Below are 27,314 nucleotides of genomic sequence, written 5' to 3'. Positions count from 1 at the left end.
GCACGAGAAATATAGGCGCGATTATGAAATCCCATAACGCATAAATCAGCGTAAGCGATAAGCCACCGAAAAAGAGTGTAATTGTAGAAAAAAGGACAGCTGTCCTCTCAGTGGAAAGTGCTTATCTCAAGCTATAGTTTACAAAGCCACAGTAAACTCAGACAATGAATCAAAGCAATATATTGGATTAGCAGGCGGTACATTTAAGGAAAGGTACAACAACCACACTAAGTCTTTTAAGGTAGAAAAATACAAAAAGGAGACAGAACTATCGAAATATGTTTGGGGGCTTAAACACAAAGATGAAAAGTTCAACATCAGTTGGGATATAGTCCAAAAATCCAACACCAAAATGAGAAAATCAGGAATTTGTAACCTTTGTTTAGAAGAAAAATGGCAATCTTAAACTCAAAAATGAGTAATCCAAGAATCTCGCTCAACAAAAGAAGTGAGCTGATAAGCAAATGTCGTCATAGCCGTGTTAAGAAAAAGTAATGTTTCATATGGTATGTTTAGGCCTATTCATTATTTTCTCCATAACCTATTTCACCACCTGCCGTTGCGCGTCATACTTGCGCTTAGGTGTGTTTTTCGGCATCACAGACGTTATGCACGCTTTATTTCGTTGCTAGGTTACGGAGTTTTTGGAAAGGCCTTTGATCATCGTGTTTTTTTTTTTTTTTTTATTCACCTGAAGATCGCTTTGGCGTGAAACACAGTGTTGTGAAATGTATTAATATCTGTGTCTATATTTTTAAAATAGCTCTACCATTTATTGGTATCGAGCACTGTATAGCTGTCTGTGATACTTTTACTTCTTAAGATTAGAACATTTATATATATTATGAATGAAGAAATAGGCAAGGAACAATTAAATATTGCCATCATTTTCAACATATCATTCTCACAAGGTATTTGTAGTAAAACTGAGCTTTGAAAATGGTGCGCTACTGATCTAGCGTTACGATGAAAAGTGTAAAACCCCTACTTTCCTTTAGAATCATGTAACTTCTGAACAGAATGTGCTATCTTTATGATCTAAAATTGTTAGAGAAGATAAAACTATTATAATTACAAATATGTAAACAATTTACCCCAAACTGGTACAAAAAATAGTAAAACAAATCGGTAAAAATGAAAAGTCGTCGGTACCAATCATTTTGATACACCCTGTATGGTGGCACGTGGGCTAGGGCACTGGTTGGAGCTCATAAAATGTGACACAATCAAGGGAAATGAGTCGGATGTCGCTAATATTGATTTTGAGATATTGGCAAAGAAAGTGTAAAAATTCTTTTGTTTTATATTGTTTTTAGTGATTGATAAATTGACGTAACTTAACAAAGAAAAGTCGTATTAACATGGGATTTTCAGTTTCTGAAAGCTCTAAATGTTCTCTTTAGAAACCTGTGTAAAACTCATTTTCGACCAGGACCGACATATGACTCATTCCCCTTGATCATTGTGGTCATGTTCTTCTTTGTTTCTGTGTGTCTGCCTGGCTACTTGTCCCTCTTGACTGTAAATTGCTGAAAGCCTAAGTCTTGCACAATGCTATCTTCAGTAGATAGCAGATGTCAGAGACAAAATGATTCTGCTTGAAAAAAATTTTTAACCAGCTTCTTGCTCAAATTATGCTAAAAGTAAGTTAATTAGATTAAAATAGTCTGAAATTAAGGACAATCAGAAACATGTTGGATCATTCATAGAGCTGTGTGTGTGAGTCTCAACTTTTGATGGAGCAAGTTAGCCCTGTGTGTAATTAGCGTTTTTGCATTCACCGAAGAAGTGCATTGACTGAATTTATGTAATTAAAGGCTGAAATTGAAGAGAACTGCAACATTTGCTACAAATGTACCAGTGCTAAGGTGAGTTATGACCTGAAATGTGTGTTTGAGTGAAAGATTCCATTTCGTAGAGTGACTTAGGCCCATGCAATGTTTACAATCATAATATTTTGTAAGCATATATGATCAATGGCATGCAATGACCCAGTGCCAGATAGAGAAGACATCAGTTTGGTGCTAGGGTACTGGTCGGAACTCATGAAATAGGCGCCTGGATCAGGTACATGTAAGCTTTTTGGGGAGGGGGGGGAGAGTTAAGATTTCTCTAATAGGCCATATAATTCAACACTTATAATTTAGACATTGTGGTCATGTTCTTCTTTGTTTCTGTGTGATCTGCCTGGCTACTTGTCCCTCTTGACTGTAAATTGCTGAAAGTCTCAGTCTTGGTGAACTTTTAACATGGTAATCACAATGCTATCTTCAGTAGATAGCAGATGTCACAGACACAATGATTCTGCTTGAAAATTTTTTTTAAGCAGCTTCTTTCTCAAATTATGCTAAAAGTAAGTTAATTAGATTAAAATAGTCTGAAATTAAGGACAATCGGAAACATGTTGGATCATGAATGGAGCTGTGTGTGTGAGTCTCAACTTTTGATTGATGTGTAATTAGCGAAAATACATCAAGGATCAATAAGATATACTGAATACACAAAAACCTGAAAATAAAGCCCAGTTAAGGTATACCAACTTGATGTGGTGGAACACAGTACAGTATAGTAGGCAAATAAGTTTACCAATTCCAGAACACACAAAAGTGTAATACCTGCAAAAACAATATGGACCAACCAGAATCAAGTTAACAATACAAAAGTGCACTGGAGCAATTAAGTGATGAAAATCACTGTGCACAGACCAACTAAACCAAATAGACACAGAAAAAAAACCTACTTTTTAATTTACCAATTACATGTAGCTTGAAATAATTATGTAAAAAGTGTCAGGCTTAATCATTTGCTAATGAAACTGCATGGTTTTTCACTTAATTGCTAACCACTCATTTTTATCCTGTTTGCTAATTTGCTTACTTCATAGAATCAGATGCATAATATGTAATGAAAAGTTCCACAGTCATGAGGACTTAAAATCACACGATATTGACAACCACCTGCACTACATCAATCAAATGGTGTTATGTGAATGTGAGACTATGGATTTGTAAGTATTATATTTTGAACCTACTAAAATTGATATAAATTCAGTGTCCATTTGAAAACTGGTGAATATAAGGGAAACAACTCATGGTAACCTATCAACTAGATCAAATACTTAAAGTCATAACTGGTTTCAAACTCTTGAAAATTAATTTAATAGCATGAACTTGCACATGGTCACTGCCCGAGGTGTCATAATATCAAAGAGAATTGGGGAGTCATTGGTTGAAATGTTGGGTTACCTCAGTTAAACCACTGTAATATCAAAAGTGAAAACAATTAGGATACAAGGTTGTAGCAAAGAGAGATTCTTCTAATAATAGAGAAAACTATATTTTTGGATAAACATGCTTTGTTCAAACAGACATGACGTAACGCAGGACATTACCAAGGAGGCAGAGAAGAACATTGATGTAAGTTGCAAATTATCATGACATTTAATCTGTGAAGACCATTTAAACTGTGATACTGTCAGTATTCCAGGTCTTAAACTTGAATCTTATTTAATTGCTGTAAATGGTGTGCCCTCCTTTATATTTTGTGTCTCCTTCAGGACCATGATCGGTAACATAATCACTTCATAGATGACACATAGACGATTGCGACTGCCGGGTGCGACTGATACCACACAGAATTGATATCATATAATGTATTGTTTACCCACTCCCCCTTACATAGGCTTAAACCTTTACCATGATAAAAGTGATTAAATGCTATGCATGGTTTTTGTCGGAGTGTATTGGGGTATAGTTTCCATCAACAGGATTTTTTTTACAACTAATTATGAATATTATAATTATCCCCTTTAGTATTCAATCGGCTGCAAGTTTTGTACCCAAAATTCTTTTTTTTTTCAAATAATTATGTGTCTCATAAAAAGTCATGTTGAGTGATTGCTTTCTCCCTGTTTGTATTATACTATGAACTAAATGTCACCATATATCCGAACCAAATCAATTTTAGAAGCCTATGTTAGTTATCATTTCATCGAAACCTTTTATCATAAAAACTGTTTTGTAATTTACCGATATATTTTGATTGTGGAGCATTATTTTTGCCTTGTACATGTAACTGAATTAATAACTAATTAATTATTATGAATTAATAACTTTCTTCTTTCATTTCAGAAAATTGACCTGGGGAAGATCACCAGTAAGTCATAAAACAGCGGAGGGGGGCACTCAATTTAAATTTTGGTAGGGGTGTCCCACGCACGTCAAACTGATTTTTGAGCAATATAGGGGCTTGATGAACCGAAATTTCAACATTTTTGTGGTGGCTATGAACTCCAAGGCCAAATCATAGGCATTAGAGCTATAAAAAAATCATTTTTATTTTCCAAATTTGAGCCATCAAGAGCTAAAATTTTCAGATGTTGAGACTCAATTGTGATGTACCCTGTATAATTGTGTATCATGAAATAGGGGAAGTTACCTTTCTAATCATGCAATCATTTGTTTATTATGACATCATGGGGGAAAACCCAGATGAATGCAATAACAACATCACTTATGAAGACTATTTATGTCAAGGGGAAATCCCTGAGACTGTAAAGAGAGATGATGACATCATGGGAAAAACCCACAGGAAGTGATGTAAGGTGAAATGTTAATGTCTATGTTTAGAACATTGGGAAAATCCCAGATGGGGGATAAAACACAATGTTAATAATAATTCTAGGCAGACCTGTGTCGATGTGATTGTAATATGTGGTTGGTGTAGTTATCTCTCAAAAAGAGATCAATAATAATTAAGCTGGGTACTCAGAGAGTATTACAAAGTGTGGCCATGGAGGATTCCTACAGTGCTACAAGTTCAGCCTTGACTGAAATTATGATTATTATTTCGAGAGCTACGAAAATGGACCAAAGTAAGACACCAGGGTCTACTGCGGATTGTAGAGGCGACTTTATGAAATTTTGTTACAATTATTATCATCTGGATACAGATCTGACAGGCTGCAATAGCCTTTATTATTGTCACAGTTGATAGTGTTGATCTGGGCTATGCTTACAGTCCAATTCCTTGAAAGAAAGGAAATTACAAACCAGAATTATTTTATGTAGTCAAAGTACTACTATTTACCAGTGTTGTCGGAGAAGATCTAGAATCGTCAAAGAACGTTGTTCTTCCAAGAAAGGAAATATATTCTTCTGTCGACTTGCTGAAGTCTGGTATTTTGATTCAACGCAACTGTCAAAATAAGTGGGGACAACTGCATCATGAGTCCTGCTTCCTGAAGATATTGTGTGAAAGGTGGAAATAGCACCAAGTTTGGAGAACTGCTAAGGAGTTTAGCATAGGAGAAGCAGCGCAAGGAGTTTCGCATAGGAGGAGAACGGCGCAAGGAGTTTAGCATAGGAGGGGCAGCGCAAGGAGTTTAGTATAGGAGAATTATGCAAGGAGTTGTAAGCGTGTTTGGAGAACACCATTTTAGTGTAAGGATTTTATACAAGGAGTTATCAATGCAAGTGTACAAAGGACTTCGCTGATTGTCGTGCAGGACAAGTGAATAGGAATATATTACATCAGTCGTCCAGAACATTACAAGAACTTTATGATCACCAAGAAGAAGAATGCTGGCTAAGTACAAAATAGATAAAGAGTGATTATATTTGATTAATGTATATGTGCATTTGTAGTCATTATATTGTACCAAACGAAACTTGCTTTCAATTAAAGACTTAGATTTTGTTAGCTTAAACGAACAGTGTGTTTGTGTTGTGCATTCGTGTGAGTTCGGGTAAAAGGTGATTTTGGCCTTAGTCAAGTACGACTCGTAACACAATGAACTGGAGCATGTGGGTCTTAAGGAACTGCCAGAGATCCTGAAAAAGAAACCCTTGAATACTGCACATACCCATACAACCTTTACATGTGAGTGCCCCCCTCCTTGGGTAAGACACATTCATTTCTTTACTTAATGACAGAGAGTGAAGCAGCTGACACTAAAAATCAAACGCAAAACTTTTATATTTGTTAACCCTGACTCCCACTGTCTTTTATTTAAGTGGAAGGAAAGAAAATAATGTGAAAAGTTTTTTTCCCTACCTGAGATTTGACCCATCATCCCCTCTGGTGCCAACCAGTGAGCAGAACGGGTACAGCAAGCCATTTGTGTGAATATTGTGTGATTAACATTCATATATAGGTTTTGTGCCTATATGTATATAGTTTGGCAGGATTAAGCAATCCAATCGGATTATGTACGTGGGATGCATGGTTTTGTGCTGTATGGTTTTGAGATTTTATCATATAAATAGTAAACACATCAGCTAGCATAGACCTATAGCACAGGAGCGTGGTTTGAGCTGGTTTGGTCACACAATTCATATCAATCCAATTATAGGTGCTTCAGAAATGCCAGTCGATTCGGACTATTTATTGAGATCTATACGCTGGCGAAGTTACGTAATAATCGGATTAACTACCATAGCAATAGGTGAAAACAATTTTTGAATATACCGCGCTGCACTGATACGTTTACACGTTACCTCTTCATTGAACCATATCATGCCGGTTACTGGCACCTGTTAGATTAGTATCTTTGAAAAGACCAGTATTGTATTCAATCTATGATTGCAGACATACACAGGTGGTGAGTGTAACCTGTTTGTAGTGCAGCGCGATATGTTCAAAATTGTTTTCACCTATTGCTATGGTAATTAATCTGATTAATTACGTAACTTCGCCAGCGTATAGAGACTGTATAAATACAAGCTTTATTGTCCGACATTCTACAATAGAATAATCAATCTTCCATGGATAATCTTTGCTTTTTAATTAACATGCAGTCAGCAAGAAACTGCATGGTTAATCTGATTCTGAATCTGGTCAAGTTTTTAGTTCAATAGTCATGCAAATGTAATCACTATTCAAGTTAAATACTAATAAGTGCCAAATCAAAACTTGGCCAACTCATGAATAATTAATTTGAAATTTGGGTTTTAAAAATTATAAATAATGAGAAAGGGCTGTGGTGCAATTGGTTACAGTAAAACATGTGTTGTGAAACATCATCCTTCTTGTTCACGCACACATTGAATGAACATTTATCTGGTTGAACTTTGTTTGCAGTGGTCTTGTATCTTTAATTGAGAACAGTGATCAGTGGTGGGTGATAGTGGTTACGAAAAATACCATTTTCTTAAGTTTTCTTGTTTTAGATTCAGGGGCTGTGCAATAATTATTTGCCAGACATTTTGCAAGGTCATTCCTACTCTCAACATTGTCAATACTATTTTAAAGGCCTGTATCTCAATTTCCAATTTTATAATACCTTATCTTCGCTTAGGAATATCCGATTTCATTGGGGGAAAACGACATTGTGGAGCAAAATATCTATGTATTTAAGAACACTCAAAATTGATAACCTGCCCAAAAGTCTCTCTCTTTGATATACCATGTACCACGTCACATATATTGTAAATGTTTCATTCATATTTCAGTTCCTGCGGAGTACAGCAGCACCAGCAAACCAGTTGCGGTGCTCCGTAAACTCAATGGTAAGTATGATGTACAATATATATGAGTCAAGAGACTGTCCAACAGACTTAACCAATTTGCAGTAGACATGCAATAGCAAGAAGTATACATGCATTGCTTCATTTCCTAGCAACATATAATCTGTGCAAATGCTGGTGATCTATAATGGAAGACAAAGATAAAAAGACTAGTTTGCGTCTGACATTATATGTCAATCAAATTCGAGCACGGTTTGTTTACAAGTGTAGTGATGATATGAGTTGCTGAACGCGGCGGTAAAAAACCGGACGCCTTATTGTTGATTTTGCACCTTAAAAACATACAAACCATCTCAAAAGTTAAATATTTATAGAAGAAACTTTCTTTTGCGAAGGTACAATATCAACAATGCCTAGAAAAGTTGCTTTTTGCCTTGCAAAAGTATGTATTTTTTCGTCATGTTCTGCTGTTCCTTTTCTCCAATCGGCACCAGATAAATCGACCTTCTTTTTACATGCTATCAAGCAATCAAGGATCATAGGGAATTTGATTGACAGTGACGTCAGACGCAAACTAGTCTTTTTATCTTTGTCTTTCATATTATACAAGTAACATAGTAAGGTGGAATAAAATAGTTCATACAGACCAGGCACAGGAATGACATGCAGACATGTATATATATTGTGTAACCCTAATAATATTTATGGTATAATATAGGCCTATGAAATTTGGACAGCAGTGCAGATTTCAAAAATACGCACATGGATCAGTAAAGCATTTTGAAGACAGAACTAAGAGGATGGCATTGGCTCGATCCTTCTTGGTAAATATTTCTCAGAAAAAAAGTGCTCGGAGGTCAATATTTAAAAGTGATGGACAATTTTGGAGGCTGCGGAACATGCACTATCTTCCTTTTTCTGTGTCTTCCTTACATCAAGTTGGTACAAGTATACCTGGCTCAAGTCTGCCTGTTTTTATATATTCTAGGTATCTTGTATCATCATTTGATCCTTTATGACTTTTGTACCTCGTCCGTTGCGAGACACAAAAACCTAATCATGACTAATGCTTAGCCCAAAGCCATGATTTCTACGTGTTACAAAATTTAAAATCTGTGTTACAAATTGGACGATTCCGTGATTTTCTGTTTTCCACTATAAAGCATTGAAAAGTTCAAACAAACCTTTTACTGTAGTATGACCAGAATTTTGCATCGTAGGCCTAAAATTAATGCTATAATGGATTGTTGAATGGTTCACAGTGTCGACGCCCTATACGATAAATATAAATTTAATACTCCGTTGGTGAGCGACGTGCAAGTGGTATTTCACCGAATGCAAGAAAAGGAGTTCTATCTGATTGGCTAGCAATCGATCGCTTAGTAGTCAACTACAAACTCAAAATGGAGCAATGTATTCAATTCGATTGAATCGATATTCTATTATTGACGTAGATAAAGAGAGTGACAGTGTGTCAATAATGTACATTGTATTGCACCTGGATTTTACATGCATTCCTTTATATAATTATTTTCTCAAAGAGTTGAATTTATCACAATTTTTACCCAGGATTTCAAATGTTTTACCGCAAAATTGCAGTTAAACATATCCACAGCAACATACCGGTCCTCAGTAATTAGCAGTCAGAATTAATAGGTAAATTTTCACGGGAAAATTTTCTGGACACGTGACACCCATGGGTGCAGACATATTAGCATTATGGAATGTGACCCTGAGCACAGCGGGTGTTCTTCCAATGTATTTGAATAGGAAGAATTCCTCCTTTGAGGCAAAATAAGTTACTTGTCGCAAGTTAATGATGTAATGGTAAGAGTTTCCGTAGATAGATATTTTTTCCGTAGATAGATATTTTTGAAATTACGTTTTGATGATATTGTGAAAAAATTAAGGTAACATAATATTCAATAAATTTGCAATGCACAAATTTCTATTAAAATTGCGGTCAAAAATACTATTCCAATTCAAAATTACTAAGACTTGAATAGCGAGGTCACCGCCGGGGGTCAGAGATCAGGCTCGAGGTTACACTCACATTGATACGCATTGGTCACGTGTCCAGAAAATTTTCCCGTGAAAATTTACCTATTAATGTTGACTGATTAGTGTATTTAATTTCCAGTACGTGTATTAAAATAAAACCTGTGATTTACCTGACAACAAATAAAATTTTCTTGCAATAGAAATATCATAATTATTTATGGGATACTAATATGGTAGGCCGCAACCGCCACAACGTGGAGCTGCTACGCGTAGCTGACTTTTTGCTAAATTGACCAATCATGTTAGAGTTTTTCATTACTCGATAGTGACAAAAAGTACCTTAATGAACAGAGCATGTCCAGATCTTGCAAAATATACATGTATTTATTTCTGTACAAACCTTTGTTGTGCGGCCAACTTAATTACAAAGCGTGTATAATTATATGTATGTATTACTCTATCTAGGTTGTAAGCAGCCAGAGTGCAGAGCCAGGCTGGCTGAGAGGAGAGTGCAATGGTAGGGCGGTTTCCTGATAACTACGCAGAAAAAGTGTTGTCCAAAGCGCCCACACCGACGACTAATGGTCCCGACTTTGCTGCTGGATGGGCTGACTTTGGCAATCAAGGAAATAAGGAGGTATAAGTGTAAATCAATGTGATTTAATTTCTACATAATAATAAATAACGATAGGTAATTTCTTTGATTCATCCATCAAATTGATGATGACCATGACAACAACAGTTAAAAAGAAGACAGAGATTGATGTATGCGCAGATGTGATAATGAGTCCAATCTGTACGCAGAACAATCTGTGACAAACAGGATAAGAAAGATTTGTTGAGATGCTATACTACCTGCTGTATTACCGTTGACTCTGGATTTGCGTAGCTGTCTTTTGGTCTCCTATTTGACTCAGAAGTGACAGCTCCATCTATGATAATACTCTGCTATGAGTCTTGTTCTTGATGAGCCAGAGTTTCCCACTGCTAAATATCAACATTGAAGCTCTACAGAGTTACTTTAAGCATGTCTTTGAAATTTTTATTTTTTACCACCACACATCCTTTTTCCATATTTAAGCTCTCCAAAGAAGATCTTGGAAGATGTGTGCCTTAGCATTTCAGACCGCATGACCAGTCCATCTAAGCTGGTATTTCTTCAGCAGTGTGTGAATGCTCATTATGTTTGAACATGCTGGAACTTTGTAATCTTGTCTTGCAACATGATCTTATGAAGATTTTTCAGACAATTTAGATGCAAGCGGTTTAATGTCTTGGCATGGTGTTGGTATACAGTCCAAGTTTCACATCCATACAACAGGGTTGGTATGACAAAAGCTTGATAAGTCTTCAGTTTGGTCTCTGCTTTGATACACATCAAGTAGAGTTACAAATGTCAAAATCTAATGAAACCTATATATATATATAACCCACAATATTATTTACAAAGTTGTTTTTTTCTTTAGGACTCCATCTTCTGAGGAGCCACCAACTGAAAACAAAACAAAACAGTTTTCGATGATCACACCGTCGTCCGTCAAATTAGATACACCTACACCAGTGAGAAAAGTATCACCACCAAAACCTGTACCAGTGAGAACACCAGCATCACCAGAGCCTACCCCAACTCCACCTCCTTCTGCTGCTCCGGTAGAAGAAGTAGATACCCCAGAACCTACACCAGTGAGAAATGTGTCACCTCCAAAATCATCACCAGTGAGAACACCTGCATCCCCAAGGCCGGTAGAAGGCAATGAGATAGTGGAATCAATTGTTATCCAATAGGTCGACTTTTACGCAGGCGAAGCCGTCAACTTTATCGCCAACTCCTGGTCTGGTAAGAGTTGCTTTTAGTTTTAGTTTTCACATTATTTTTCGAATATTATAACATTTTGTTGAATCATATTCATTTATTGGGTGGGGGTTAGAGTATTACTTAATCAATCACCGTCCTGCCAGTGCATGTTAATTATTTGATAGGAGCTTGAACAGAATAGCAGTTTGAAAATCTACCTCTGATACTGTTTAGATCTTACTTGCCACATATATTATGGAAAAGGCCAGTGGAATAGCTTGGAGAACAAGCAACAATTTATATGTATCAGTACCCCACCAGCTCCCATGCACCTACTATTTACCATGGCAAAGAAAACTAGCTTGACAACTTAGTCAAATTGCACACATTGTTAAAAAAGTATTTGAAAATTAAAAAAATTCCCATGGGCAATGTGTTACATCCCGTAAGAGTAAAAATTCACAATTGAAAGGGTATAACAAAGGGCTTAAAGAAAACCCTGATGTCTTATCTCTCATTATGTTATCTCTGGTACAACTAGAAGCATCTTACACTTTCAAATGTATTACTTTTATAGGGTCAACTCATAACTAGTGATGTTAAGGCTGAAGCCGTGTATAATTGGGAGGCTAAAAAGGAAAACCACTTGTCATTCAGGGCTATTCAAGTTGAAATCCATATGCTCCCTATGGAAGACATGACCTTAAGATCATTTTTTACATGGCAGTTTCCAAATAATCCATAGCCCAATAGACATATTCAATAGGAATTTTACAAAAACAACACCGGTCATTCACAAGCATCAAAAAGTATTTAACCAATCAATTCCTGGCGATTTGATTCATATTAATTAGACTATGCAGTAGACACTGCATTCAATATGCTGCATCATTCAAGTATGAGCAATGTGGTACATTACGTGCATTGTACAATGCACAGTCCACTATATCTGTCCAATTAACTTAGACACCCAGTTTTTATGATTTATTTCGTAAAGTTTTCACTTTGGCAAAAAATCATGAAAGAAAAGTTGCTAAACACGGTCAGACCTAACAGAAATTATTAGTAAAGCGATGAAAAAATAGTTGTCCTTGTCTACTTTTATTCAATTTTGACTGATTTACAGCAAGATATCTGGGTCCAGCCGAATATTCCTAATGGCTTGAAACTTTTGATGGGATAATCTATTTACAGTAAGGGGTGTTTGAACATTGTAATCATGCATCGCCAGTTGATTCATAGTTGTGTGCCCTTAAGGTGCACTGAGCCTGGATGGGCTCTCTCTCTGTCTCTGCACTCGTGGAAGCTACATGTGCCTGGTTGTGATTATCACATTAGATTAATCCCTAATCCATTTATTGGCGTGGTGACAGCTTGGATTAGAAACCAGTCATCTCTGAAGTCTCTCAGCTGACCTTCCTGACGAAATTGGTGGTCATCTTGAACCCTAAATGTGTGATCTTTCACAAGACTGTGAGCGACCAGTAAGCTTAAAACAGTAAGCTTAAGCCTGCAAGGCTGCATATTAGCTTTTATTCTGGTTCACATACACGAGTGTAAAAACAATCAGCAATGGCCACAACACATCGTATACCAAGCAATGGCCTCTAACAAAGAACGAAACAATAAACTCATTTGAAAGCTGGAAACATAACCTCCAGTATAAACTGTCATTAGACCCAAGCTTTTCTCCCTACTTGGTTGAAGGAGCGGTATGGGGCAAAAGTCAAAAACTTCCCTCTTCGAGGTCTCACTAACGACGGTGAGGACATACAGGAAGCCCAAAGGAAAACAGCAGTCCAGAAAAATGCTGCATTGGAGCTTATGCTTGGACAAATAGCCAACTATTGTCCAATTATCTCACTGAAATACAATACTCAAAAACTGCACCAGCCTGAAAAGCGATATGGCAAGCCATCCGTCTCCATTTTGGCTTCCAAACAACAGGTGGCCACTTCCTAGAGTTCAACAATATTACCCTTGGCCCTGATGAAGCGGCCAGAGGACTTGTACCAGCGTCTAGTAGCATTCACCGAAGACAACCTCATGCGTGAAGGAGGCGGCATCAGTCACCATGACCAAGTCATCGATGAAGATGAGGAGATTACGCCTACACTCGAAAACTTTGTAGTGTTAGCGTGGTTGCGTCTTATAAACCCTGATCTGCCCGATTAGTAAAGCAGCGATGCGGTACAGAGCTAAGATCCGCACCTTGGCTTCTATCAAAGCCGAAATTTCTCAAGCTCTGGATTCGCTCCTGGATGAGCTGAGCTCAAGCGATGCTGCTCGCAGCATGCGCACTGTAGTCACGTAGACCGATGCCTAGGTTGAGAGCGGGGAGAGCATTTGGTAAATCCTGCCCTCGGTGTGAGCAAGCTGGTCGGCATGACCATGCGCATTTCTTAAGCGAGTGCTCGTACCTCCCTGAAAAGGACAGAAAATACCTGGCCAGCTCGTCAGCTTAACATCCTTGATGATTGTGACAGCGACTCAGATTTAGCATGCGCCTTTGTTGACCAATCTGACCTTAGTGCGCAGCCCAATGTTCAGACAGCGCTCAATTCATGTTGATCAGTCTCCTTATGTAGATGCATTCCACAAGCACCATGCGGTCCGCATCACCATTGACAGTGGATCCACTGGTAATCTCATTCGCGAAAAACACTGTCCAACGATTAGGATGCCCCATTCATCAGAGTTCGCAGTCTGCCCGTCAAGCTGATGGGTCATCCCCTCTTAAGGTAGTTGGGGAAACAACCCTCACCTTTACTCGTGACAGACACTCCTTTGTCTTTAAAGGTCTAGTTGTTAGAGACCTTGACGAAGAAATCCTTGCAGGTATTCCCTTCATGAAATGCAATGATGTCGTAATTCGCCCTGCTAAGAACCAAATCATCTTGACAGATGGTACAATTATCACTTATGGCGCCAACAAGAGCCCCAAATCCCAGCACACTGTTCGTCGTGCCCATATACTTCGTGGACCTTCTCAAAACACTACCATATGGCCAGGCTCATACGTTGAGGTAAATCTCCCTGCAGACATCGTTGAATCAGATGCTACTTTTGCCATTGTGCCCCGTGTTGATACCCCGCTCGGTAGGTTCCTACCGCCCAAACAAGCCTGGCCCAAGCCTGATGTAATCACAAGTATTGCAGGCAGGGTTCGCATTCCCAACAATACTGGTGTGCCACTTGTCATCAGAAAGCATGAACATCTTGGCCAGATACACACTGTTTTTTTCACCATCACTAACTTCTAAGCCATCACACACTGCTGCAGCAGCATCAGTCAGTGTCCCAAACCCCAGTTCACCGGGTAACTACTCAGCTGCTGTTGCCCTTGACCCAGACGGTATACTTGGCACTTGTGAGCAATCCAACCTCCGCAGTCTTCTCGATGAGTACGATGAGGTTTTTGACCCTAGTTTCCCAGGTTACAATGGTGCTGTCGGCCCTTTCAAATCTGTGGTTAATATGGGACCGGTCCAACCCCCCCAACGCAAAGGTCGTCTCCCATTGTATGCACAGGATAAGCTCCAAGAGTTGCAATCAAAGTTTGATCAGCTTGAAAAAGCAGGCGTCTTTGCTAGACCTGAAGATGTCGGTGTGTGTGTCGAATACCTTAACCCGTCCTTTCTTGTCAAGAAGCCTAATGGAGGCTTTCGTCTGGTTACTGCATTTGCTGATGTCGGTAGATATAGCAAGCCACAACCCTCTCTAATGCCCAATGTGGACTCAACATTGCGTTCAATTGCCAAATGGAAGTATTTGATTGCCACTGACTTGACTAGTGCTTTCTACCAAATCCCTTTATCCCATGAGTCCATGAAATACTGTGGTGTTGCAACTCCCTTTCGTGAGGTGCGTGTGTATACACGGTGTGCCATGGGTATGCCAGGTTCTGAAACAGCCCTTGAGGAACTGATGTGTCGTGTCCTTGGTGACCTCTTAGAGAAAGGTGTCGTAGCAAAACTCGCTGATGACTTGTACTGTGGTGGTAATACTGTGGATGAACTTGTTGAGAATTGGCGTTAAGTTTTGCAAGCTTTGTCTAAGTCTGGGTTACGTCTTTCTGCTTCCAAAACAGTCATTTGCCCCCAAAAGACAGTAATTCTGGGTTGGATTTGGTCAAATGGAACCCTTTTGTGCTAGCCCCCATAGCATCGCCACACTTTCCAGCTGCTCGCCTCCAAGCAAAGTTGGTGGCATGCGGTCCTTCATCGGTGCATACAAGGTTCTGGCCCGTGTCATTCAGAATTGTGCCAGTCTGGTAGCCCCATTAGATGATGCTATTGCAGGGCACCAATCAACTGAAGAGCTTACATGGTCTGATAGTCTGCATACTGCTTTTCACAAGGCTCAAGCAGCACTGTCTTCCGCTAGGGCAGTCACACTTCCCCATCCCAATGATCAGCTTTGGATCATTACTGATGGATCCGTGAAGAAACATAGCATTGGGTCGACATTGTATATTTCCCGCAATGACAAACTCTTCCTCGCCGGGTTCTTCAGTGCTAAATTGCGTGATCGACAGCCAACATGGTTACCCTGCGACATTGAGGCGCTGTCTATCTCTGCCTCCACCAAGCACTTCAGTCCCTATGTTATTCAGTCCAAACACAAGACATGTATCCTCACTGACAGCAAACCTTGTGTTCAGGCATATGAAAAGCTCTGCCGGGTGAGTTTTCAGCCAGTCCTCGCGTGTCCACATTCCTCTCCACTGTCAGTCGTTTCCAAGCATCTGTTCGTCATCTTGCAGGATCAGCTAACACCCCCTCAGACTTTGCTAGTCGTAATGCCCCTGACTGCACTGAGCCCACTTGTCAAATATGCTCCTTTATCAAAGCGTGAAGAGGAAGCAACTGTCCTTCGTGTTTCCGCACATGACATTCTGTCCGGAAAGCTAAGCTCCCTTTGCCAGCAAAGCAGCCTGGCATGCTATTCAGCAGGAATGCCCGGATCTGCGACGAACACATGCTCATCTAGTTCAGGGCACTCGCCCTTCAAAGAAAGCTACTTCTGTCAAAGATGTGAAGCGCTATTTGCAGGTTGCATCTATCGCTAGAGATGGCCTACTTGTTGTTCGTCGTGATCAACCATTGTCCCCAACTCGCGATTGTATTGTTGTTCCCAGACAGGTCTTAAATGGTCTTCTCACTGCCCTGCACATCCAACTTGACCATCCCTCCAAACATCAGCTCAGTTTGGTGACCCAGCGTTACTTTTATGCTCTTGATATGGACAAGGCTATTGATCAAGTGACATCAACTTGTCACCAGTGTGCTTCTCTGTCCAATGCCCCTAAGACATTGATCGAGCAGTCCTCAAGTGACCCTCCCGATGCAGTTGGCATTTCTTTTGCAGCTGATATCCTGAAGCGTAGCCGCCAGCTAGTCCTTGTGCTGCGCGAAACCTCAACGCCCCTACACAGCTTCTTGCATTGTCGAGAATGAACAACATGGCACGTTGCGTGATGCCCTGATTCAATTGTGCATTGAACTTCGTCCACTTGATGGCCCCCCTGCAGTCATTCGTACTGACCCAGCACCAGGGTTTGTTCGACTCGCCAATGACAAACTTCTCACACGTTACCATCTATCGGTTGAGATCGGTCGTATTAAAAATAATAACAAGAATCCTGTTGCTGAGAAAGCCATTCGTGAGCTTGAAGATGAGTTGCTCAGACAAGATTCTACAGGTGGTCCGGCTACAGCATTATCACTTGCCATTGCTACTGCAGCCCTTAATACTCGCATCAGATCCCGAGGTCTTTCAGCCCGTGAGATGTGGTTTCAGCGAGACCAGTTTACCAATGAGCAGGTTCCTTTCACTGATTGTCAAATGATTCAGGCCCAGCATGCCTTGCGAAAAGCCAACCACCCACACAGTGCTCATTCAAAGGCCCCATTAGCCTCTGCCTCCCCAGCAGCAGAGTTGGAGGTTGGTGATCTTGTCTACCTCTACTCAGATCGCAAGAAATCTCATGCTAGAGATCGCTACTTAGTCACTACTATCGAAGGCCCATGGTGCAACATCCGCAAGTTTGTGGGTTCTCAGCTTCGGAATACTTCTTATCGTATCAAGAAATCTGAGTGCTTTAAGGTCCAGTATTATCCTGACCTGGATTCTCGTCCCTTTCCCAAGTCGTCTCCACCCACCGAGGATTCCGAGTTTGTTGAAGTGGTCCCTGAATGTACTCCTCCAGAGCCTCCTTTCATACCTGGCGAGTTGTCCACACCTGCTACTTGTGACCCCCTGCCCAGGAATGCTAATCACTCGCACCCCAGTTCTGAGTCCGATCCTCGCGATCCCTTGCGCGATAGCGGTCATAGCTCCAGCAATACCTCCGGTTTGGTTGCACAGTCTAATCCATGTACCGGTAACAGCAGTGAGGTTAGTGAAAGTATCCCCCAAGCTAGTATGGTTGGCCCTGAGATCATGCCACCATTGCTCACACAAAGGCATTCATGGCGCCCTCACAAACTTCCTGAGCACCTGAAAGACTATGTGTTAAACTAAATGGACAGGTCACTGTGTACTATGACATTAATCCATCATCGGTGTCCTCCTATATGGTCACTTCATTGTACTTTGAACTGATTTACGTATGTCATTTGGAATTCTAAAAGAAAACTCTGGAACTGACGTTTACTTCTTTAAACTTTGAACCATTTTACATTCATGTTGAATGTCAGTTTGTCATTGCAGACAAAAAGACTCTTGAACTGTTGATGTTATTGACTGTTGGCACATTGCCTATTTTGAGTGTTCTAACCAGCAGTGTCTTCATTCACATAAGCTGTTAGATTGGTTTCTGCAAGTCAGTTGTTAGTAGTAGTTGTTTAGTAGTGTTATCCTCACTTCCTTGTGAGGAAAGTGATCTTTTTTTTTTCAAAAAAAAAAAAAAAGAGAGAAAGAGGTAGTTACGCCAGTTGATTCATAGTTGTGTGCCCTTAAGGTGCACTGAGCCTGGATGGGCTCTCTCTCTCTGTCTCTGCACTCGTGGAAGCTACATGTGCCTGGTTGTGATTATCACATTAGATTAATCCCTAATCCATTTATTGGCGCATATTGATCAGTGATACCACCCTTTTTTCTTTGATCCTTATCATCGATGCAATATAATAATAGAAGAGCTTGCAGGATAGTCCTGGGCAGGAATTTCACATCTTATTCTGAAGCACTGAGTGATTGTGATCTGGACTCTCTCTGTGACAGGAGGGTGGATCATTAATTGTCTGAGGTTTGCCGAAGGGCTCTCCAATAATACCAGAACAAATGATTTACTTCCCCCTGTCAGGGGCAGGGTCCATGGTCGCAACCTACGCAATGCTGACAAATTGTCCCAGCTTTTTGCCAGAACTTCGCGCTTCCAGGGTAGCCCCATCCCATTTTTTATTAGTTTATTGAATAATAATAATTAGCAGTTTTTATATTTCCTGCCCAGGACTGTCCTGCTAACTTAATTCATTCAGCCCCCTCATTGTTTTTATATGCCATTGTGCTGACTTTTATGAAATTTTACCCCTTTTGTAATTTTTATTTGCATGACTTATTTATTGCTGTGTGATAAATTGTGTTTTGAAATGTGTCAAGTGCAATATAGTAATTTTGATTGTTGTATATACATGTAATATCATATATTTTTGATGTGTTTTAAAATTGTAAGTTTCCATGTAATTCAGCCTTAGGGCTGCGATATGAAATAAAATAAACATTACTACCTTAAATAGATGCTTTTACTAATTCACAATAATGGCAGTCTACTCAAATGCATTCAACAAAAGCATGTTTGCAATCTACTGTGAGAATTCGTCTCACACACATAACAAATAAATTTACACTATGATCAAATAGGTTGATGACAATAATGTACTGCACTGTGCCATGATTACGGTGAAGGACACCGGTTCAAATCCTTTGTTTGGAGCCAATCAATAATTTCATGCAAAACCTCTATAACTCAAAAGATGTCAGTTGGTGCATTATAACAAATGATAGGGCAAGTTACTATGCGTCTGGAGTGTATTATACCCGCATGCAATAGCATGCAGGGTATCTTCCCATCCTGTGGTTATCTATGCCTGTGGAACAGGGCATAGATATTCTGCTTATGCTCTTTAGTCATCTCCTTCTTCTCCTTTTCCAGACCCTTTATATTGACAAGCATATCTGAAAAACTACAAGGGCCCAAGGGCTTATATTTGGTACACTTAATGGCCCCACCTCGTAGATGTGCCTTTTGCCCATCTTGACCCCAGAGGTCAAAGGGCACGGGCCCCAGGGGCCCAAATGTAAAAATACCAATCATGCCGTTTCTCATCAAATAAAGCAGCCTCTTGGCACTGAGTTGGTAGACTGATAGCCCTAGGGTACTCTAAATTTACAAGTGTTCATGGTCCCATATGTCTTATATTACGGGCCCCAGGGCCCCAAATGTTAAAATAAGGGGCAACAGATTGACAAGGCTAGCTCTAAAACTACAAGGGCACTAGGACTCATATGTGGCACAAGTGTGGGCCCTAATTTGTAGATTGGCCTTTGCTTATTTTGGCCCCAGATATTTAAGGCTAGGGGCCCCCAGAGGCCCAAATGTTAAAACAAAGGGCCGGCCGTTTCTTAGCAAATAAAGTAGCTACAAGGCTCAGATTTGAAACGCTAATAGGTCTTTAGCATTATATTATTATATGAATATAAAAGCCCCATATATCATATAATATGGGCCCCAGGGCCCCAAACGGTAAAACAAAGGGCCGGTCGTTACTCGGTAAATAAAGCAGCTACAATGCCCTGCGTTGGTATACTGATAGGTCTTTTAGTATTAAACATATTACGGGGTGTCAGGATGGGTAAAGGGTGCCATGATGTGTTAAGGGGGGGGGTAGGGGAAATCACAGACATAGATATTCGTGTTTGCTCAAACACAACAGTGTCATCTAGTTTCTTCTCCTTCTCCATCTCCTTCTTCTCCATCAAACACATCATTCTGTCAAGGCTAGCGCTAAAACTACAAAGGCCCTGGGGCCCATATGTGGTGCACTTATGGGCCCTACCCCATAGAAGTGCCTTTTGCCCATCTTGGCCCCAGAGGTCAAAGGTCACGGGCCCCAGGGGCCCAAATGTAAAAACACAAACCATGCCGTTTCTCATCAGATGAAGCAGCCTCAGGGCCCTGAGTTGGTACACTGATAGCCCCAGGGGTACTCTATAAATACAAGTATACATGAGCCCCATATGTTATATATTATGGGCCCCAGGGCCCCAAATGTTAAAAATATGGGGCAACAGATTGACAAGCCTAGCTCTAAAGCTACAAGGGCACTAGGGCTCATATGTTGCACATTTATAAGCCCTAAATTGTAGATGTGCCTTTTACCCATTTTGGCCCCAGATGTACAAGGCTAGAGGCCCCAGGGGCCCAAATGTTAAAACAAAGGGCCGGCCGTTTCTCAGCAAATAAAGTAGCTACAGGGCTCAGATTTGGTACACAGATAGGTTTTCAGTATTATATTGTCAAATGTACATATGTACCCCATATGTCACATAATATGGGCCCCTGGGCCCCAAACGCTAAAACATAGGGCCGGGTCGTTACTCTGTAAATAAAGCAGCTTTAGGGCTCAGAGTTAGTACACAGATTGCACCTGAAAATCACATTGTTATATGTACATGTGAGCCCCATATATTACATTATATGGGCCCCAGGGCCCCAAACGCTAAAACATAGGGCCGGTCGTTACTCTGTAAATAAAGCAGCTTTAGGGCTCAGAGTTAGTACACAGATTGCACCTGAAAATCACGTTGTTATATGTACATGTGAGTCCCATATATTACATTATATGGGCCCCAGGGCCCCAAACCGCTAAAACATAGGGCCGGCCGTTACTCAGTAAATAAAGCAGCTACAGTGCCCAGCTTGAGTCTACTGATAGCACTAGAGAATTAAACTTCAACATATGTCCATGGGCCTCATAAGTCAAATATTATGGGCCCCATGGCCCTAAATGTTAAAACAAAGGGCGGCCGTTTCTCATCAAATCAAGCAGCTTCCGGGCTCAGAATTTGTACACAGTAGCACCTGAGAATTATATTGTTATGAACACCCACATACCCCCCCCTCCCCACCCTACACACGTAGGACTAAACAGACATATCCGTATTATAATTATTAATATAATAATTGGAAATACCAGCGTGAAGCGTTAAGGCTGTTCCAGTTAAATTACATACCCATTGGCTGTTCTATTTAATTTACATACTCCCTCTGAAATGGTCCCAAAATAGGCTGTTCCGTTTAATTTACATACTCCCTCTAAAATGGCTGTTCCATTTAATTTACATACTCCCTCTGGAATAGTTTTCCCTAATCACATTGCATAGCCTCACTGTGAATAAGAGAGACTGACAACAGCAATCTATGGAGAGACAACTCCCCTGGCAGGAGACTTTTTACAAGTTCTTTATTTTAAGTGCTACGAGAGTGCAACCTGCATTAAATTAAAGCTTGTGACTTGGACTTTCAATTTTTACACATTTTCCACCCAATTGGGCGACTTTTTACAATTTCTATATTTTAAGTCCTCAGCAATTTGTACACAGATAGCACCTGAGAATTATATTGTTACAAACACCCACGCACGCACCCATCCACCCCACACACGTAGGACTAAACAGACAGATCGTATTATATCATAATTGGAAATACCAGCGTGAAACGTTAAGGCTGTTCCAGTTAAATTACATACCCATTGGCTGTTCCATTTAATTTACACACTCCCTCTGAAATGGCCCCAAAAAAGGCTGTTCAGTTTAATTTACATACTCCCTCTGAAATGGCTGTTTCATTTAATTTACATACTACCTGAGTAAGAGAGACTGACAACAGCAACCTATGGAGAGTAAGAGAGCGACTCCCCTGGGAGGGACTTTTTACAATTTCTTTATTTTAAGTGCTACGACAGTGCAACCTACATTCAATTAAAGCTTGTGACTTGGACTTTCACTTTTTACACATTTTCTGCCCAATTGGGCGACTTTTTACAATTTCTTTATTTTAAGTCCTCAGCAAATAAGGACTGTAAGTTTGGGTACACCGATAACATGCGGGTATAGCCGTATTTGTGTACAAATATATAGCCTTCTAGTTGTGGATTATACTCCTCACCAATAACATCAGAACATTCATAGGGCATACAATTTGTATTTTTTTAGAATTGGGCCAAGCCAAAACCATGCACAGAAGAAGATTCAAATACCACGCCGAATTGTTGTAATTGGCTGAAGGACAGCTGGGATCACTGAGTTAAAGGCAGCTGTGTACTCTCAGACATGCATATAGTAAACGTGCCATAACTTTGTAATTAAAGACATATAAAAGTATACTTTTTAATAAAGGCAAGACATCAATAAATCTTAATATAAATACAGATTTGGGGTAAAAACAACAATTATCAAGAAAATCACAAAAAAAGTGAGTTTTTGGCAATTTTTGTTCGGTACATCATAACAAAAAAACAGTCTTTCCAAAAATGTTTGTTTTGTTTTTTTCTTAGTCTTGAGACATCATACCAAAAACAGTTTTTTTAGTTTTTTGATATTGGCCTTATTTTTTTGAGATATTGACCATAAATGAACTTTTCAAAATTCACAAATGCCTATTTGCACAAAATGATGCCTAAAATCGGAAATAGACCAAAATATAAAAATGAGAGACCGCTTCTTAAGGTGGTTGTGGAGGCATTATGAAACTGCTCTAAGCATGTTTTAAACAGATTAATTGAGTAGAGCAAAGCAAACTTATCAATATGCCTTTTGTTTGATCGGACATACGGTTTTCAAAATATATCAATTTATATTTTCTTTATATCTTATTGTTTTTATCAATAATCAATATAGTTAATGAGCTAAAATGACTGGAGAAGCTCATTAAGGGGGTACTACACCCCTGCCCAATTTTGTGCCTATTTTTGCATTTTTCTCAAAAATAATAGCGCATTGGTGACAAGTAAGATATGTATATTATAGGGGCAAGGACTACGACTACTGCACTGGAAATTTTATTTCAACACAAACAACAGTTGTGGATTTACAGTCAAAAATGAGGGAAAACACATATTTGATCAATAAATCAATAACTACTTGCCTTGAGTTGCTGAATTTTCAGTGCAGTAGTTGTAGTCCTTGCCCCTATAATATACATACCTTATTTCATCAAATAGTCGCCCCTCTCAAATAAACGCCCCCACCACTTTTTTTCAACCAAGATGTTTCAAAAATTCTGATATTTCCATGCTATTTTGTGTAAGCTTACCAAGTTGCTCACATGGTCGCGAGTAGCAGCAATAAATGGCGAAAATCTGCATCCGAACCCGGAAGTGAACCAAAAGTCAGTGTCAAAAGGTCATAGTTCGTCATTTTAGCGTGACTTTTAAGCTTACCTAATGATTTTAACGGGAATTTTCGTGCTAAAATGACCTCTAATAAACGCCCCCTTGGGAAAATGTAACGCCCGGGGCGTTTATTCGATTTAAATACGTAATCTTACTTTTCACCAATGCGCTATAATTTTGGAGAAAAAATGCAAAAATAGGCACAAAATTGGGCAGGGGTGTAGTACCCCCTTAACATATAATTTTTTGCCAATATTTTGCTAAAATCCATGCATAAATGTTCAGGGTACTTTTATTTTGCATTTTTTTTGAAACTTGGTCAAAGTGTTTCTAATATGCTCTAATGTATTATATAATGAAGCCGCCCCCTAATTTGCATATTTGCATAATTAATTAGCATTTATGCAAATTAGCTCATTAATTATGCAAATATGAAAATTAAAGGGCGGCTTCACTATATAATACATTAGAACATATTAGAAACACTTTGACCAAGTTTCAGGGCAAAAGTATGCAAAATAAAAGTACCCTGAACATTTATGCATGGATTTTTAGCAAAATATTGGCAAAAATTACATATTAATGAGCCTTTGCAGTCCTTTTAGCTCATTAACTATATTAACTATATGTCCGTTTTCAGTGCTCCAAACAAAAGGCATATTGATCAGTGTACTTTACCCTACTCAATTAATCTGTTTAAAACATGTGCAAAGCATTTCCTAATTTCTAGAAAATGCATCCAATACCACCTTAAGTCGATCATGCTATTTATGATGAGCATAATTGCTTACCTGTAGATGCTGTATTTATTGAGTTATCGTGTACCTAAATCGTCATTATACCAAGAAAATGAACATTGAAATAAAGGCCGTTGAAGTTTAAAGTGGTCACATTTTGCACTTTGATCAAAGCTCACAGGAGAATGCAACATTTCTTGTTTTTCTACCTTACATTACGTGAACATTGGGTAAATCCACAGCCCCTTGAGAAGTTTGGGCTAAATCTATTCATATCTTGATGTTAAAATTGGGAGAAAGAACTGGAAAAAATTCACATTTTATCAGCTGAAACGGAGCCATTTGACCGCTAGGTTTTTGTATAATCAGTGCTTCCGTGGTGCTTCCATAAGATGCGCCGCGCATGCAGATAAGCTATGCGTAGCGTATCTGTGCGTTAACAAATTGCGAGACTATAAAACGCGATGCGTTGTTGCGCGCGTGTACCCCGATGGTACAACAAAGATTTTCTTTCCTTTTAAATTGCGGAATCGAGTGAAATAGTTAAATAAAATCCATAAAATACAGATGTGGTCTAATTCTGCATAAAACCGGGCAGCCTTATTTCTATAGATCTGCTGCGCATTCAAATTGCATTGTATTGCATCGTAATTTCATTTGTGTCTATGCTAATTATGTTTACACAACATGAACTCACGTGTTTTCAAGCAAATTCTCCGATAATTGGTGATCAAAAGCGATCGGAATGTTACAAAAGTACAGAACGCATTCAGCTTACTTCATATGAGATGATCTTTGGAAAAATACAGCATAATTTGTCTTGGTGCTTGCGGAATGCCATGCAGTAAAATATTAAAACGTTGCGGCAATTCATGATTGACAACTAACAATCGGTGTGTCCTTCGTGTCCTCCGCTGTCAATTTCTTATCCACTCACTCCTCACAAAAGCTTTGTGTTGATTACGTAATGTGTGGGCAAATTGCAATAAGTACAATGAAATAATGAGTAGGGCGGGCTCGAGGCGGGTTTCTTCTTCATCTTACATAACAGTATTGTTCTCAAAAAAAACCCGGAAGCTTGTCGTTTGGCGCTCTAGCTGAAATACAGCAAGATAATGTAAGGTAGTAAATGTAAACCTGTATTTTAGCTAATAAAATAGAGCAGTTAGAGTTTACAAATCTGGATTTTCTTTCCTTGTATTTATAAAAAACATAACAAAGTAAATACATTTCAAAAAAGCTCAATTTTGCATGAAAGAAACAATGTCTAGAGTACACAGCAGCGTTAATACACTAAGAATAAATATGCCAATTAGAAACACTGTCTGCATTTTATGAACTGAATTATATTGAACAAATGTTTTTGGTGAGGAGTATAATTAATTTACTATTCATCACTATCCAAAATCACCATACCTACAAATCTGTATAATGAGACCTTCCAAAATATTGGTACCCAAATTCTACCAGATTATTTTTAAAGTGTTGAGACAAACCTTCCAATTTCAATAGAATTTCTGGTAAACTCTCACTCAATGCTTTGGAAACACAAAATCCCGTTAGGTCTCAGCGAATGTTAACACTTTGCTTTCACGACTTTCTTTGAAAGTGGATATTTTTTCAAATAAGTAACAAAAACTGGGTGTTTAAGTTAATTGGACAGACAGTAGTGTGTGATTAGTTGCAATGTTTTTGTTAAGCGCACATGACATCTTTAATGTTAATACCCATTGCTATGGAAACTCTGCCACCCAGGGCCGTCGCTAGACCATTTTCTCAGAGGGGGTGTCGAGAAATAAATTTGGCTGGTATTGGCCTGTAGCCTAATTTACCTTTTGCTGTCACCTGCGCAACATGATTGCCACCCCTGGCGCTGACAACCATTACCTCTCCCCCACAACAAGTTTTTCCAAGCTGTCCCCAGAATTCCTTTACCGGGAAACTAAGTGAACCAAATATTGATAAATTGTGAAAATTTGCTATTTTAATGCCAAAATTCAAAGGGGGATGTACGGGAGTCACCGGGCCAGGGGGCAAAATTTCCAAATTGTCTCACTGATCTGCTACTAAAAGAACATTACTCGGATAAAGCGTGCGAAAAAATTGCAATTTCAATGCTAAAATGAACACAATGAGGACAATTGTGTCCTAAAATTGTGCTGAAGGAAGATGCATAGGCCTTTACAACTTTTAATTCATTTAATCCAGCTTGTGAGCTTTATGCTTATTCCAAGCATCAGAGGAGCTGACCTACTGGTAGCACTCATACTTATGATTTACATAATAGAAAGGATGGAATTATAACTGTCATTTTTAAGACTTCGTGATCATGTTCAAGTTTGAGATGAAAAAAAGAAGGAATTTCCAATGGGGCGACTCGCAGATCTACTCACAGAAATGGGTTTGCCAAAATAAATGCGTACCCATGGGATCTATGCCTATGCCCATGGCTAATCTCCATTGGTGTTGATAAAGGGCGCAGTGTGGAGGCCGTCATGGGATGCGCACATAATGATCTTGCAAAATCATTAATTCTTTGTGCACATCACCTCAACGCGCCTGGCCAACATCATTGTAGGCCCCATATACCGGCCCAATAGGGCCTATATTACTGAACTGAGTGTACGTTTTCCCCTCCACCCTCTCTCCCTCTTTCTTCCCCTTCTCTCTCCCTTTCTTTCTTCCTTTCTTTGTTTTTCCCTTTTTTTAGGGATCGGCGGGGGGTGTCACACCCCCTACACCCCCATGGCGACGCGCCTGCTGCCACCTCAATTGTAATGAAACTTGTGTGTTGCAAGAAAAGAATAAAATGGACATGTTGTCTATTGTTGGTTAAATATGGCTACAAATTGCCCAAAACATGCATTCATATAAAGGCCCCATTTTGGAAAATGCAAATACCGGCCGATATTATTCATTA

At 39.4% G+C, this 27,314-nt stretch overlaps 1 protein-coding gene across 2 annotated transcripts in view; it reads left to right on the top strand.

Annotated features, from left to right (window-relative positions):
- Positions 1-27,314, top strand: part of LOC140135478 (uncharacterized) — a 61,614-nt gene that overhangs the window by 33,711 nt on the left and 589 nt on the right. The window contains exons 2-5 of one of the 2 annotated variants that reach the window (XR_011856521.1): positions 2,885-3,007; positions 3,368-3,416; positions 4,131-4,155; positions 7,452-7,508. Coding sequence is in view for 1 of the 2 variants with exons in the window: in XM_072156996.1 (XP_072013097.1) it covers positions 10,049-10,104; positions 10,934-11,252 (375 nt within the window). In the remaining variant the exon portion in view is untranslated. Of the gene's footprint in view, positions 1-2,884; positions 3,008-3,367; positions 3,417-4,130; positions 4,156-7,451; positions 7,509-9,878; positions 10,105-10,933; positions 11,305-27,314 lie in introns of those variants that run through there. The other variant, XM_072156996.1, reaches the window with a different exon arrangement.

This window comes from Amphiura filiformis, chromosome 16, assembly GCF_039555335.1.
Source record: "Amphiura filiformis chromosome 16, Afil_fr2py, whole genome shotgun sequence".
Taxonomy (NCBI): domain Eukaryota; kingdom Metazoa; phylum Echinodermata; class Ophiuroidea; order Amphilepidida; family Amphiuridae; genus Amphiura; species Amphiura filiformis.
This window is presented reverse-complemented; position numbering and strand designations above follow the sequence as displayed.